This window comes from Arvicola amphibius, chromosome 17 (genome assembly GCF_903992535.2).
Source record: "Arvicola amphibius chromosome 17, mArvAmp1.2, whole genome shotgun sequence".
NCBI classification, from domain to species: domain Eukaryota; kingdom Metazoa; phylum Chordata; class Mammalia; order Rodentia; family Cricetidae; genus Arvicola; species Arvicola amphibius.
Genome location: NC_052063.2, coordinates 6,130,047 through 6,146,034, shown reverse-complemented (window position 1 = coordinate 6,146,034; position 15,988 = coordinate 6,130,047). Strand labels below are relative to the sequence as shown.

At 39.8% G+C, this 15,988-nt stretch overlaps 1 protein-coding gene across 1 annotated transcript in view; it reads right to left on the bottom strand.

Moving 5' to 3' along the window:
- Uhrf1bp1l (UHRF1 binding protein 1 like) overlaps positions 1-15,988 on the bottom strand; it is a 67,620-nt gene that overhangs the window by 26,695 nt on the left and 24,937 nt on the right. The window contains 6 exon segments of the mRNA XM_038314574.1: positions 3,683-3,853; positions 5,435-5,575; positions 6,694-6,883; positions 9,173-9,264; positions 10,934-10,972; positions 12,104-12,266. Coding sequence (XP_038170502.1) covers positions 3,683-3,853; positions 5,435-5,575; positions 6,694-6,883; positions 9,173-9,264; positions 10,934-10,972; positions 12,104-12,266 — 796 coding nt within the window.

The window sequence follows — 15,988 nt, the reverse complement described above, 5'->3', positions numbered from 1 at the left end:
GTAGCCCTGCTGCTTTAAAATACCTTTTGAATTATATAAAAATTAGATTAAATAACTGGAGAACTAGACACAATCTGACTGGAAGCCCAACACATTTCAGTAAATATTTGTACACACTTACATTCTTAGTGTTCCTCACCTCACCTCTTCCGTCAAAGCTGCTTCCTGTTCCACATTTCTTTTCATTGCTAACAAAACTACATCTTATCATTCTTAAGTCCTTAGCTCCTTATCCGTAACTTCTGGAAGATGTAGGTATTGCTTTCCAATCTGGCTTGATATGACTTTCAACTCTGATGTGGGATTACCCTCTGTATGCTATGAATATGTTTTATTATTATTAGTTAATAAAAAAGTTGCATTGGCCTATGGCAGGGCAGAATATAGCAAGGAGGGAATTCCAAACAGAGATAAAGGAGAAAAGAAGGTGGAGCCAGGGAGAAACCATGTAGCTGCTGAAGGAGAAAGATGCCAGAACCTTAACAGTAAACCACAGTCTCGTGGTGATACACAGATTAATAAAAATGAGTTAATTTAAGATGAAAGAGCTAGCTAGAAATATGCCTGCACCAACAGCCAGTGTTATTTAATATAGTTTCTGTGTGGTTATTCGGGTCTGGGCAGTCAGGAAATGAAAGTTTATTCTCTGTTTACACAAGCCATTTTCAAAACTCGTGGACACAGTTCCTCCAGACTTGCTCCATTCTCTGTCCTTCTCTTCAGCTCATCCTCTATGATGCTGTCATATATCTGACATACTCTGATACATATCATATATCTGATATACCCCTACTAGTGCCCAGATACCAAAAAGTACAAGGTCCCTCTTGTCTACCCACTCCATTTTTGCAGGAAAACTGCCCTGCTGCAGCTCAGGAGGCTGTTCCTAAACTGAAAATCAGACTGCCGGGACAAGTCCTGGTGACCCCCACCTCCCAGCACTCAGAAGGCAGAGGCAGGTGGAGCTATATAAGGTTGAGGCCAGCCTAGTCTACAAACTATGTTCCAAGCCAGCCAAGGTTAACATATTAAGATCCTATCTCAAAAAAAAACAAAGCAAAACAATAAAAAGCAAAAATAAATAGATTGAGCTCCGCCAGGGAACTCAGAAAGTGCCACTTGTTTAACCATTACAAAACCGGCAGAATGCGAGAAGACTTGTCATCAACACGGTAGGCACCTATTGGTTTTCCTGGCTGTAAGCTCTATAAAACTTTGTTCACACCAACAGGCAGAGTGGATGAGGGGAATTTGTTTTTAAAATGGAATTTAGTACTTTCCACTCCAAGTTACAAGCTAGGATTCACAATGTGCTTTACCATATGAAATTACTTCCAATGACCCAATCCTATTACAGTTTATCCTAAGGTATATTAGCTCCGCCTCCAAATGTATTCAAAACAAAATAGTGGAAGTCACTTGTCAATAGTCATGAGAATCGTTCGTTTCTGGTAGCAGGTAGTTCAGATTCCCTGTCTCGTTCCCAGGAGTATGTGTTCCCCCTGGACAAACCCGTCAGACTGGAGATTTATAAGAGGCCTTGTGCCTTCCACTTCTTAAGCGGGGTAAATGCCATTCTGGCACGGGAGAACACATGTTAAACATCCAAAACAAGCATATTCTCAGGCGGTCAGAAGAAATAAAGAACACATTAAGGTAGAAGGTGTGGAACTCAATTTCCTTAAAATAAAAATCTCAGAAACCGAGTGTAGGGTGTGTGCACTGTGTGAATACAGGTCTCTGCAAGTCCGTGTTCATGGAGGTAAGAGGACGACCTCACCTTCCACCTAATTTGAGACAAGATCTCTCCTTCATAACTAAGCAAGCTGGCTCACAAGCTTCCTGGACTTTGCTGTCTCCACCTCCATCCTGCCATAGGCACACTCCTGTCTGCCAGGAGCACTGCACTGCTCTAGAGATGCTTCCATTACATCTGGCTGCTATCGGTCCTGATGATGATTCAGCAAACACTTTCCCCGCTGAGCCATCTCCCTAGCTTCATTTTCAGACCTAATCCCATCATGTTCCTTATGAAACCTCTACAAACCCTACGGAGAGTCAGTATGAAACATCTGTGCTCCTTTCCTTCCTCCACACCCTTCTCTTGTGTTCTTCCCTTTAGCACATATGAACACCTCAAGTTGTTTACATTTGACTCGTTGTAACACTGAGCTTCTCAAAGGCAGGATCAAACATTTGTTTTTCCACTAACGCAGGTACCTATGTACTCTTGTAAGCAGGTAGGCAGTGAGCAATGCCACTGCCATATACCAAGCTCCACCATCAATAAGCTAAGATTGCTGACAGATATTAATATGTTGAAAAGCTTTATGGAAATATGACTTTAAAACATCTCATGAAATTTTACAAAGGAAGTTGTGAAACTTATTTCTACTTTTAATAAAATAATCAAATATACAATCAAATAATCAAAATAATAAAAGAATTTACATGTCCCTTCTACAAAGATGCTTATGTATTAGCAATTAGACTGAAAAATGCTTTTACCATTCAGATAAATTAATGCTTCTGATTTCCTATCCCCAATCCAACACCAGCCATCAGAGAATTCTAACAGGAGTTCTGTTTTCAACTTTAGTGTCTCCAAGCACTTCTAGCTATCAATGCAGCCAACCTTTAATGCCTTCTTCTCTTATGATACCCAGGATTTATTTCTATTTCCCTCTACCTCAAAAAATTCAAACTTTGTTCCTGAAAAGGATCATTGGGCTAGGAGATGACTGGAGTGCGAGGGCACTTACTGTACGAGCACGAAGACTTGAGCTCAAGTCTCCAGTGCTAATGTGGGATTCCCCTCTGTATGCTGTGAATACCATTGGTTAATAAAGAAACTGTCTTGGGCCTGTGCAAAACAGAAGAGAGGTAGGCAGGGAAAACTAAACTGAATGCTGGGAGAAAAGAGATGGAGTCAGGGAGAAGCCAGAGAGCAGCCACCAGAGACAGACACACTGGAAACTTGCTGGTAAGCCATGAGCCTCATAATAAAATATAAAACACAAGAAATGGGTTAAATTAAGATGTAAAAACTAGCCAATAAGAAGTTAGAACTAATAGACCAAGCAGTGATTTAATACAGTTTCTGTGTAGTTATTTCAAGAGTCTGGGCAGCCAGGAAATGAACAAGCAGTTTCCTAAAACACAGTACTCATGGAAAAAGTGGAACACTGCCAACCACAACCCCAGCACGGGGAGAAGAGGAGAGAAGATTATTGGGGCTGGCTGCAATTCCAGCAGCAAGTTCAGTGAGAGACAGAATTGCAAGGAAATAAGATGCAGGGAGATGAAGCAGGTCTCAATAAACTCCTGTGCCCTCCATGTTCATATGGGCATGCACGCACAAGCATTTGCCATCAAATACTTCTACACTGGCAAGACTCAATATACTCCTGAGTCTTCCATGCTTGCATGGGCATGCACAGACAAGCATTATGCTATCAAATGCTTCTATACACTGCCAATCATTCTATACCCTGCACAAAGAGCTCCAAACAAAACAAGCACTAGACACACAGTAATATCATGTATAACATTACACTGTAACGGTTTAGATAAAGAAGAAACTCGGTTTGGGTGATACAATATCATATAAAGGAAATACCAATTCACCAATCTGTTTAAACTAAGTTGCATATTGTCTTTTTTCTGTGAATTTGTAGCATACCTGTGCAGGTTCAGGAGCCATACTCTTCCTTTGTTCTGTTGACTTTTCTATTGCTTCACTAAGAGACTTTGCGTACTGCACCATAGCCTTCAACTGGGAATCCGTTAAAACCCATAACAAATCATCCAGTATTAGAACTAACTTTGTTGCAATGACATTGCAGTCCTTTAACTGTAATAAAAATGATTGCAAAAATTAATCCAAGAATAAAACTTACAACACACTTATTTATTAAAAGCATAAAGCTTTTTAATAGTATTAATGTGGATATGGATACTGTTTTAATTTAATTAAGTTCTTAAGCCTTCAAGATAGCTCAGCAGGCAGTCACTTGCAAAGCCTAAAGACCTGAGTTCAAACCTCAGAACCTACATAGTGAGAAGAGATTCCTAAATCATCCTCTGACCTCCACACATAGCATGCCATATGTCCCCCTTCCCACGAGATAAGGAATAATGAAAATGTAACAAATATTTATGGAGCCCCTGTTAAAAGAGAAGGGCTATTTCCCACAGCTAGGATGATAGTGCTAAGAAGACCGACAAGTACCTGAAGGACAAACTGTATAACGTGCATGCCATTTCTATGTGCAGCTGGCAGAGCCTCATCACTTCTATTAACTGAACTTGTCCTACCCCAGGAAGTGGAATTCATCAACTACCAAAAGTCATTTCCCCCACACTTTGCATTTCAGGGAATCTGTTAAGCTCAGAGAAGATTCCCTTCCAGATTCCCACAGTGATTTGTGCCAATACACCAGTGACACAAAGCACACAGCAGGCTTGGGGTCTCTCACCAGGCCTCTTGTTCAAACTGCCACCTCCTCATTAAATTTCATCACCACTCCCAGTGGACGCTCAAGCTCCAATACTCTTAATGCTAGTTTCTTCATTTATGTAAGTTACCGGCAACATCTTTTGTTGTCTGTTTGAGACAGGGTCTCAACGTGACTGGAACTGGAACTCTGCCTTCCAAGTGTTGGTCTAAAGGTGTGTGCTGCCACGTTTGCCCCAGATTTTAAGATTTTTAGCAAAATCTTAAAAACTTACTAACAGTTAAAGTGTTGGCTATCGATAATAAAAAAAAAAAACATTGTTGAACAAATTTCAGTAAGAGAAATTTCTTCTTCCTCCTCCTCAATTTCTTCTTTTTCTTTCCTGATGGCATTTGAGGACTGAACTCAGGGTATTATTCATGCTAAGTAGGCATCCTACCACAAGTTACACTCCAGGCTGTACAATGGAACTGTAAAACAGTAAACATTTAACAAATATCTGAATGCAAGGAAGGAGGGAAGGAGAGAGGGAGGGAAGGAAGGAAGGAGGGAGGGAGGGAGGGAGGGAGGGAGGGAGGGAGGGAGGGAGGGAGGGAAGGATCATGCTGGAGAGATGGTTAAGTGGTTAAGAGCACTGGCTGCTCTTCCTGAGGACCCAGGTTCAATTCCCAGCACCCACACTGCAGCTCACAGCTCTCTGTAACTCCAAAATCTGACACCCTCACACAGACTTACATGCAGGCAAACACAATGCACATAAAATAAAAATGAACAAATGATTTTTAAAAATTAATTAAAAAATCTATTCAATTTGCTAAGAATACAAACCTTGGAGCACTTAAATACTCATCTATGAGATGAGGGTGCTGTACCTACACGAGCTTCCCCTCCACTGCCAACACTGCTCATGTCAGTGCCCCTGACACCGCTGCCTGTTCTAACACCAACACAGAGACCGAGACGACGACTGCACTTACTCTTCTTTTAAGCGTGACTCTGATTTTTGACTGGTTAGTTATTAACCGGACAGGAGCGCACATAATTTCCAGATGTGAACTTTGGGTGGCATCTGCTTCAATTCGAATCATCTGCCAATTTATTTCTTTAAATGTCAGCACCTAAGGAGAAAACAGAGATTAGGAGTGCGCACTCATGCAAAATGAGAAAGTGAATATTTATGAAAGCAAATAAAAAAGTACCTTCTCAATTAATTTTGTGACATTTGAAAAATACTTATCATACTGCTTTTACACTTCATCAAATTCAACAACATACATTCAAAATTATACTCATCTATTAAGACTCTTGGTACTTTCATTTAGGAAGCAACATAAACAAGGAGTGTTAGAATCATGACTAAAGCAGTGGCTGAATAAAATTAAAGGGAGCAAAAGATGCTTACTGTGAAATGCTGACCTAGTTTGAACCCTAGAACCCACATAAATACAGGAGAGATGTGACTCCACAAAGTTGTTCTCTGACCTCCGCATGCATGCCATGGGGTATTCACACAAATACACAAAGATAAAGATGCACAGACATAGATACACACACATACAGACACATGCACACATGCTCACGCCAACACAAAATTTAATTAAAAAGTAGGATTCATTACTTCCATAAGGTGAAAAATGTATATAGTAACACATTAAAATACCAACATTTTATAATTAAATTATTTAGGTTAATAGAAAAGCATACTTGTAAGTCTGGAAGAGAAAATCCACTAGAATGTAGTTCTGGGCAACCATAAATGCAATTATTTTATTTTAGTGTCTGTGTGTGTGTGTCTGCACGCACATCTAAGTGTATGCATGCATGCATGTGGACCATATGTGCATGTGCCTACAGAAGTCAGAAAAGGAGTCAGATCCCCCTGGACTGGAGTCACAGGGCTGTGAGTCTCCCAGCGCAGGTTCTGGGAGCCCAGTTCAGGTCTACTGCAACTGCATCAAGTATGAGCTACTGAGCCATCCCTCCAGTTATTTTTAAATGGATTTTGTGTGTGTGTGTGTGTGTGTGTGTGTGTGTGTCTTTACATGTACATGTGTATGGGCACCCATGTGCCTCAGCAGGAGACAGCTCTCTCCTTCCACCCTGTGGGTTCCAAGTATGTAATTTATGTTATCAAGCTCAGCAGCAAATACCTGTACCCTGAGCCATCTTGCTGGCCACTGATGTAATTCTTTTAAATGTCTCTGGTTATTTATTCATTACGAAAAAAGCCTTCTACCTCTCCCCTCTGTGGATCTTGAACACGAGTGGACCTCAAGTCTGAACGCTCCCAGTGTGCATTGACACTGTAGATTCGGAGTTGAGAAAGTTCAAAGGAGGCGTTGAAGGCTTTTGCTCCAATCTTGATGACAATAGAATTGACAGAAACAGTAATTCCCTCAACAACTTTTTCGGCAAAGCCATATTCACTGAAAAAGAAAGCAAAAACAAAATAAAGAAAAAATAAAACACTAAAAATGATTGCAGGTAGTTTCACACAACCCCACATATACAATACCTAATATCTAACTCATATATTTCACACAACCCCACATGTACAATACCTAACATCTAACTCATATATTTCCAAAGTAAAAAATGCAAAAGAAATCAACCTTACTATACATTTCCTACTTTTCTTTCCCTTTTTCAATAATCTTAAAAGTTTTTCTAACTTTTCTCAATTCTCTCTGACTCTAAACAATCTAAAAACCAACTACTCTGCATAAAATTTAATACATATTATTTAAAAAATCTCAAAAGTTTCTAGATAGAGGAGAAATTTTAAAGTTACCATGACAGCCGTCTTCCCTGTCATTATTACTCTGAGGTCCAAGACTAAGGTTTACAGCCAATGAGCACGGGACAGATGACATCATACAGACACACAGAAAACAGCACATCAGTGTGAGCTGGTTCCCTAGAGCCCTCATCTGTTAAGCCAGTTCACCAGCTCCTAAACAAGTAATATTTTTAATTTAAGCATATGTGTATATTGCATACATATGTAAGTACGCAGAGGCCAGAAGAGGATGGTGGAGCAGGAGTTTCAGAAGGCTGTGCTTGGCCATTTGGGTACTGGCAATCAAATCTGGATCCTCTGCAACAGCAGCAAGTACTTCTAATTCCTGGGCCACCTCTCCAGCCCCATTAGCAAGTAATTCTTAAAAATCTATTTCAACTTTTCAATAAAGTTTTATGAAGCAGTCCACATGCTATTATCTTTCTTCCTTCTTTTCATTCCTTCCTTTTTCCTTCCTTCCTTCCTATTTTTTTTTTTTTTTTTTTTTTTTAGTTTTTCAAGACAGGGTTTCTGTGTAGCCCTGGCTGCCCTGGTATTCACTTTGTAGACCAGACTGGCCTCGAATGCACAGAGATCTGCCTGCCTCTGGTATTAAAGGGTGTACCACCATATCCAGGTATAAATTTTATAGTATATCCAAATGGATATAATTTACAAAGACATCATTTAACTTTTTGTTTTGGTTTTAGATTTTTTTGGTTTTTAGACACAGGATTTCTCTGTGTAAACCTGACTGTCCTGGAATTGGCTCTGTAAACCAGTCTGACCTCAAACTCCTAGAGATCTACCTGCTTCTGCCTCCCACATCATTTAACTTACAGGAATGACAAAAGTTCATTGATGCATAGAAAAAGAAATGCAGAGAAATTAATATTCCAAGACCCCTAATGGTTGCCTGAAATCACAGACAGTACCCAACTGTATATACTATTCTTCCTAAACACACATACCTATAATAACATTTAATTTATAAGTTAGACACAAGAGGTTAACAGTAACTAGTAATAAAAGAGTAAGTATAACAATACACGGTAATAAAAGTTATGAGAGTAAGGACATTCTTAAGATAGTCTTGGTTTTGAAACAGGATCTCAAATAGGTAGCCAAGGATGACCTTGAACTCCTGCCTCTGCCTCCTGAGAGCCGGGATTCCAGTCACACACAACCACATTTGTTGTATGTAATGCTGCATAAATCCAGGGCTTTGAACACGCTAAGTAAATACTCTATCTACTGAGCTACATCTCCAGCTCGACAAACCCTTCTTGTAATAATGTAAAAACAAGAGGCCTGCGTGATGAGATAAAATGAAGCAAACAGCTCACCCACTGTGGTTTTTGTGAGCATCATGACATAAAGGTTACTTGAAATCAAGCGCTGACACCCAGCAGATGATCAGAGGACCCAGGCAGGGCTGAAGGCAACTGCCTATGCAGCATGAACACGCTGGACAAAATGATTAACATCCCAGCTAAATTTCAATTCTTCATGACACTCATAATGGCATAGATTTTCAAGCTTATGAATTGTTTATTTCCAGAATTTTCCATCTAGTATTTTTAGACTGTCACTAGTCACAGTTAGCTGAATAGGTGGCCAGTGAAGCACAGTGAACTGCAGTAATAAAGAATTAAGAGAGCATCTGATTTATAGAACACCTAAGCTCTGCACTGCCCTTGGCTACTCAGCACTATTATCAAGATGATAATCAGAGAGATGAGGAGTCTAAAATAACCTGCACTCACTAAATGTGGGACTGTAAGAAAGAGGAGGTCGGGGCAGAGAGCATCTGAGGTGAAAGGATTTTATATCCCTCCTGGTGCTGCTGCAGACAGGAGAGCCACTGCCACAGGAAGGGACACTCTGCGAGAACCGCACAGAGCAAGGACCGCACAGAGCGGAGGACATGGTTTACCTCTGTCCTGAAGCAGTTGCAATTGGTGACGGACCGTTAGGGGCTCGTGGCTCTTCACACGTACTCATTTCCATTATGACTTTATCTAGAGTCTAACAAAAAGTTAAATAATTAGACATTTATATGCACTGTGAAAGTATGAAGTATATTTTCTCTTTCATTTATTTAGGACCACAGCAAACGGTCCTTTGCTGAGGCACTGGTCTCCTGGTGGAAAAGGTTACATGCGCATTCTATGAGTTTGGGGGAGAAAATACAGAAGCAGCCATGAACTGATGAGGTCACTAGATTAATGGAAGCGTAATCTCCAGTCCCACCTGTAGCATCGCATAACTGATAAATCATATATTAATGAATGGGACTGAACTACATCTAAAAGACTTATCTTGAGACTGGAGATATAAGACATAAACTAAGAAAATTATGAAATGAGCAGGAGAAAACACTTCCATAAGAGGAAAATTATATTTCCCAAATAATTTTTTTCTTGAAGATAAATGGAACGCCTTTAACAGTGAGTATATCTATCTACAAATCCATAACTTCTTCATTCTCCATTTTAAATATAGCATTTATCACTATCTAAAATCACCTTATTTTATTGTGTATTTGTTCAGACAACCTATGTTAAAATATAAATTTCTTCAGATCAAGGAAAAGGTGATTTCAGTCAGGTGGTAGTGGCACACACCTTTTATCCCAACACTCAGGAGGCAAATCTCCATGAGTTTGAGGCCAGCCTGGTCTACAGAGAGAGTTCCAGGAACAGCCAGAGCTACACAAAAAAAAAGAAAAGAAAAAAAGAAAAAAATTATAAAGAATATTTATGGAATGAAGCTCAATGTAATGTAAGAATTAACGTGTTCAAGTACATGAGTTCAGTATAGAACACCCCTGCAAAATTACAGGAAGAATGACTCCATCAGTAAAGAACCCAGGCCAGTGGGTTCCCCAGCTGGAACATGCGGTGGAGAGGGAGAGCCAGCCCCTGCAAGTTGCCTTGACTTTCACATGCCCGCCGTGGCACTTACACACACAGTGCATGCATGCGCACACACACACACATAATAAAGTAAGACTTGTCACAATGAACATTTGCTAGTAAAGCTGACTGGACAAAAGGGTCTGCTCGCTCCCAATGCCACGAGGACAAATGTAGAAGTGTCAGAGAGGCGAGAAAAATGGGGAAGAAAAGAAGTCATTTTGTTTTGCTTTCTTGTTTTTGTTTGCTTGCTTTGTTTTGCTTTGGTTCGTTTTTTTTTTTAACTTTCTTTGGGGAGGGCACTTCAGGGTTGAGAGGAGGATATAGAGAGAATGAGAGGCAAGCGGAATTAGGATGCATGATACGAAACTCCCAAAGAATCAATGAAGAAACTATTTTTAAAAAGGCTTAAATGATCTATTTTATTTGATTTTCTTGAAAAAGTGAAGTACGTTACAGAACATATGACTAAACTTATTAGACCAAGGACAGCAAAAACACAGAAAGTCTGGGTTAAAAGTTATTGAAGTAGTTCTAAAATAAGTAATTAAAAGATACAATATGCCAACTGGATATAAGGTTCTAGAAATAAAAACTTTAAAATTCCTTTTAATTTAAAGTTTAAGCTTCTCATATAACAGCAGAAAAAATAAGTCCAATAAAAATAAAGCAGAAGTTAATAAATAAAAAGTCCAAGAAACAAAACATTAACATTTATATAATAATTAATTTACATGTATATGTGTAAATGATTATTTTGAGACAGTTTCTCTACTTACCAAACAGATGGGATGTGTTTTCAGTTTTGTCCATGGAATCTACAAGTAAAATTTTTTTCTTTAAAATGAATTATTAAAAATTAATATGAAATGCTATTCAACAGACATCTCTGTATATAAAAAGACAGGCAGCAAGTTCATCATACATCTCTCTCAGACTGAAAATTATTCATACTATTGAAATCAGAGTATCTATGTCACATAAGAAAATCATTTAAGTTATCTAAATAAGATAATTTGCATGTTTTTAACAGTCCTTAATATACATTTTAATTAGACAATTTAAGAATTCTCAGTAAAGCATAATCACTATTATTTTATTAATTTGTTTAACTTTAGAATTCCAGCCAGTATTTTTGCAGCTATTCAAAATAAATTTATTGGTGGAAATGCCAACAACAACAAAGAGACAGTGTTCAAATACACCCAGTCACGGTTCTGTTAATGTCTGGGTCATAGACCAAATTAACAAAACAAACCAAGGGATACAGAACCCTTTCCCAAAGGAAACGCAAACTTAATTTCTATATAAACAAAGCAGTAGCAGGCACTGCCTCTTCTGAGCAACCTCTTAATCTAAGCCTGGCTGGTATCTAACAGCAAGAAGCTACATGACTGACATAAGATTAGAAACAAAAATCAGCAAACTAGTAAGAACAATGTTAACAATGACATAGTAAATAGAAACCCTTAAATTTCACAGAATTACAAAGAAAGAGATGAAAGGGATAAAACTCTAAAATAGCATGATGTCTACAGTAATAAAGGGCAATTCTTACCTTTAAAATAAAGTACTATAAATTTAAATCATTGCAATTGACAATAAATCAATCCTAACGGAAGAGGGGAGATGATCACTGAATACACACCAAAGTAGCTGATTTATAACAAATTAATTTGATTAAAATTTCAATAAAATAGTTTTTAAACAAAAATGTAAATGTAAGTTATTAATACATCACCCAAATTCCACTCATAAGGGATGGACAATCATTTATGCAGCTATTTTCTGGGGTTTTTCTTTTGGATTTTTTTATGCAGGTATTTTCTATGTAGGCTGTAGGAATAAAATGCTTCTTCGTGGAATGGTCTGAAGCTGAGGATTTAGTGTAAAGGACAGAGAACAGAGACTGACAGCATGAGAAGTCTCCTGGGACACCCAAGCCTTACCCTGATGGATGCTTTGTTACAAAAGACTTTGTTGATGGCCAGCCACGTGGGCAGATCCAGCATGTTCTGGAGCACCTCCTCGTCCAGCTCCAGGTTCTTCAGCTCACCTTCTCCTTTCAGGGTGCTTAGGTTGATCTTGTCAGGAGATAAGTTTTTGGTAAATCTGGAAGAGAACAGAAGTTGCCTTTATTCTAGAGTCATCCTAGCAAAGACAGAGCACTACAATGGGATGGCAACACTAACCACCAGAGACCACAGTGATGGGATTGACTTTATCCATGTCCACTGTCTTCCATTGTTGTGCTGAACTCTCATAGCCATAGAGCTCTAATATTGAGTCTGCAACTTAGGGGCACAGGCTGGAAGGTCATGTTCCTATAAACAGCTGAAGTCTGGTTCTCACTTCCTGTCAAACTGGACAGAAATGCAGCAAGAATATACCGCCGTTTTCCAGGCACTCTGACCCATTCCCTGCCACGTTTTGTTCACTGTAAGCTCCGTCACAGAGGAGAGACAATACTGTGCTATTAACCAAGGCACAAGAAGGTAAGGGAATCGAGGGGGCTCTAACAGAAGCTGACATGGCAGCAGATGCCAGTCAGCATCCTAAGAACGATGGCCAAAGGGCACACATGATACTCTTCTTAGGATCACCAGCATTAGAACCCAACCCAAACTATTTCAGACATAAATTCTAGCACATACATAGTGTTTTAAAGTTTCTGAGGAAGGAAATTACATAGTTCCATCTAGGAGTTGATTTTGGTGTCCTCTGGGTAAGTTTTTAAAGCTCAATTATTTAGGCTCTGAGTTACCTCTCTATAGGCTTAGCTCCGGGAATTCGGACAACTGAAGTGTAAAATACTTTCATGACTGTGTTAGAAATCATAAAGGACAGCAAACCTTGAGCTGTAATTAAGACTCTCTACCATCTCTTTTCCTAAGAAGCAGTCTTTAAAGATTTCTGAAGTATTAAGGGCTGGGGATGTAGCTCGATGCTTGATTTGTCCAATGTGGCTTTACAATCAAGTTTTTTGTAAGGAGGCATCTATTAGGGGCTATCTTAGAAGACCTTTCCTATTTTCATTTTTAATTACATCTCTGCTTTTTAACATAAACATATTGCTTGAGATAATTCAAAAAAGCATTTTCTTGGTGTTTTTTAATTAGAAACAAATTCATTTATCAGTGAATGTGTTAACAAGAGTTTACACAGAAGAGGAGAAAAAGGATAACGGCTCGGTGACTAAGAACACATACTGCTCTATCAGGAGGAGTGGGTTCAGATCCCAGCACCTACATCACATACACACATGTACAAATATAAATTAAAGTCTTTTTAAAAATATATGTGTCTGTGTGTGTGTGTGTGTGCGTGTGTGTGTGTGTACACGCACGCATGTGCCTGCCAAGCCAAGAAAATTGCATCAGATCCCTTCTAGCTGGAGTTACAGACAGTTGTGAGCCACCCAGTATGGGTGCTAGAACTGATCTAATGTCTTTAGGAAGAGGAACAATGACTGTTAGCAGCTAAGCCATTTCCCTAGAGCAATGGTTCTCAACCTTCCTAATGCTGTGACCCTTTAATAGAGTTCCTCGTGCTGTAGTGGTCACCCCCAACCATAAAATTCTTTTCATTACTACTTCATAACTTTAATTTTGCTACTGTTATGAATCATAATGTAAATAGCTGATATGCAGGATATCAGATATGCAACCTCCAAAAGAGTCACAACCTACAGGTTGAGAACCATTGCTCTAGACCCTAAAATAAAATATTTTTAAAAGATTTTACCCTGTTGCCAGACAAAATGAGAAACTTGAACTTACATGCTTGATATCACAAGCAATAATAATAATAGTAAACTACAAATGTATTTTCCAATACTTTCAGGTACATTATTGAAACCTGAAAACAATCCCCTCTCACAAATGAAAATTTCTAATTTTACCCAGTTACGCTTTAAAAGTGGATTACTAGGCCTGCAAGATGGCCCAGTAGCTAAGGGCACTTCCACCAAGTCTGATGCCGTGGGTTCTCACTGGAGCCCACACAGAGGGCAGGCGAGGACCCCACAACACTGCCCTCCGGCTTTCACATCGGCACAGGGGCTCAAGTGTGCCTCTCACCCATGCACCTGCAACATACGCATAAGAGTAATAAATGTTTTTAAACCTGTGGCTGTGGAGACCTGGAGTGGTACAGCTGGGAGCAAAGTTACCTCGGGCTCGCCAAGTCCCCACATATCCATGGCCCACCTCGGCTTCACTCCGCACTCTGTAACTATCAGGTAGGTCCACGGGAACATACACAGAGGCCACTCGATTTCACCAACCCAAAGACTAAGCATGTCATCAGACATTATCTGGGGCTTGCAGCAGAGATTTCCTCCACCTGACTGTAATCCACCTGCCTAGGGTCTCCAATGTATTTAATTTGTTTTGATTCATGATTTTCTTTGCTTTTTTACTATAAAAGCTTCAGGAAACTGTGCCATGTCACAACATGGTATTAGGGCACTCTGAGTCTGTGTTCCTGGGCCATGGTCCTGACACCTGTGATTTGCTGGTCAGCACTAGGAAGGTCAAAGTTCATAGAGACCAAAATCACTAATCACTGTCATAAACGTGTTACATGTCACATTCAGAATTTAGCACTTCGTCTCAAGAACAATCAGCAACTGTGAACAATGACATGAGGATGGAAGCCTGCTTGTCATACACATCTAAGTGCATCTTGTCCTTTGGGGTAGCTCTGCCAGACTGGCCAACAGCAGCTTCTAAGAACACAATTCTTTCTTTTCTTTTTCTTTCTTTCTTTCTTTCTTTCTTTCTTTCCTTTTTTTTTTTTTTTTTTTTTTTTTTCAGGTAGGATTTCCCTGTGTAACCCTAGCTATCCTGGAACCTCACTCTGTAAGCCAGGCATCCAGCTCATGGAGATCTGTCCGTCTCTTTTCCCGAGTGCTGGAATTAAAGGTGGTAAGGCCTGCACTCTCCCCGCCTGGCCACCATCATTCTCTCCACACCCGCCATCTCCGAGTCCCAATGTCCTCCTCCTCCAAGCAAACCCCTACTTCTCTTTCAGGTGCTGTGCTGGAGTCTAGATGGTGGTGTCCCCAGAGAACCCTGTGCACAAAGGCTTGGTGTGACACCAAGACATTAAAGAGGTGGAGCCTACACTGGGCTGTGGTAACACATGCCTTTAATCATCTGTAATCTCAGCACTCTGGAAGAAAAGGCAGGTGGATCTCTGTGAGTCTGAGGCCAGCGTGGTCTACAGAGTGAGTTCCAGGACAGCCAGGGCTACACAGAGAAACCCTGCCTCAAAAAAAGAAGAAAAAGGCAACAACAGCAAAAGAGGTGGGGGCAATAGGAGCGTCACAATGACTTAGAGTCGCTTAATTAAATGCATGTGCATGCACACACACACACACACACACACACACACACCTACAAATGTCACAATAGATAGCGAAAAACAGTATAAACCTGACAAATGGGCCCTCATTTTACATCTGTCTCTGTCTCTGTCTTCGAATTTCAGATGAGATTCATTTACGGAGTCTCTGCATAAAAACTGGTAATACAAGGTTGATTAGCTCTAAATATACTTATCCTATCTCAACTCACTTCCAGATTAAGGGCACAAAAAAAAGAAAGAAAGAAAGAAAGAAAGAAAGAAAGAAAGAAAGAAAGAAAGAAAGAAAGAAAGAAAGAAAGAAAGAAAGAGCATTCAAAGGTTAGTTTTTACCCCAGGCTCCACCTGTCCTGGAGCAGCATCTACAAGCTTCTGGTCTTTGCTCATAACTTGCAGTCACCTCAGAACTCAGGGACAGATTTTTGGCAGACAACTTCATGGTGAGACTGCCTCACTCCCCTCCTACC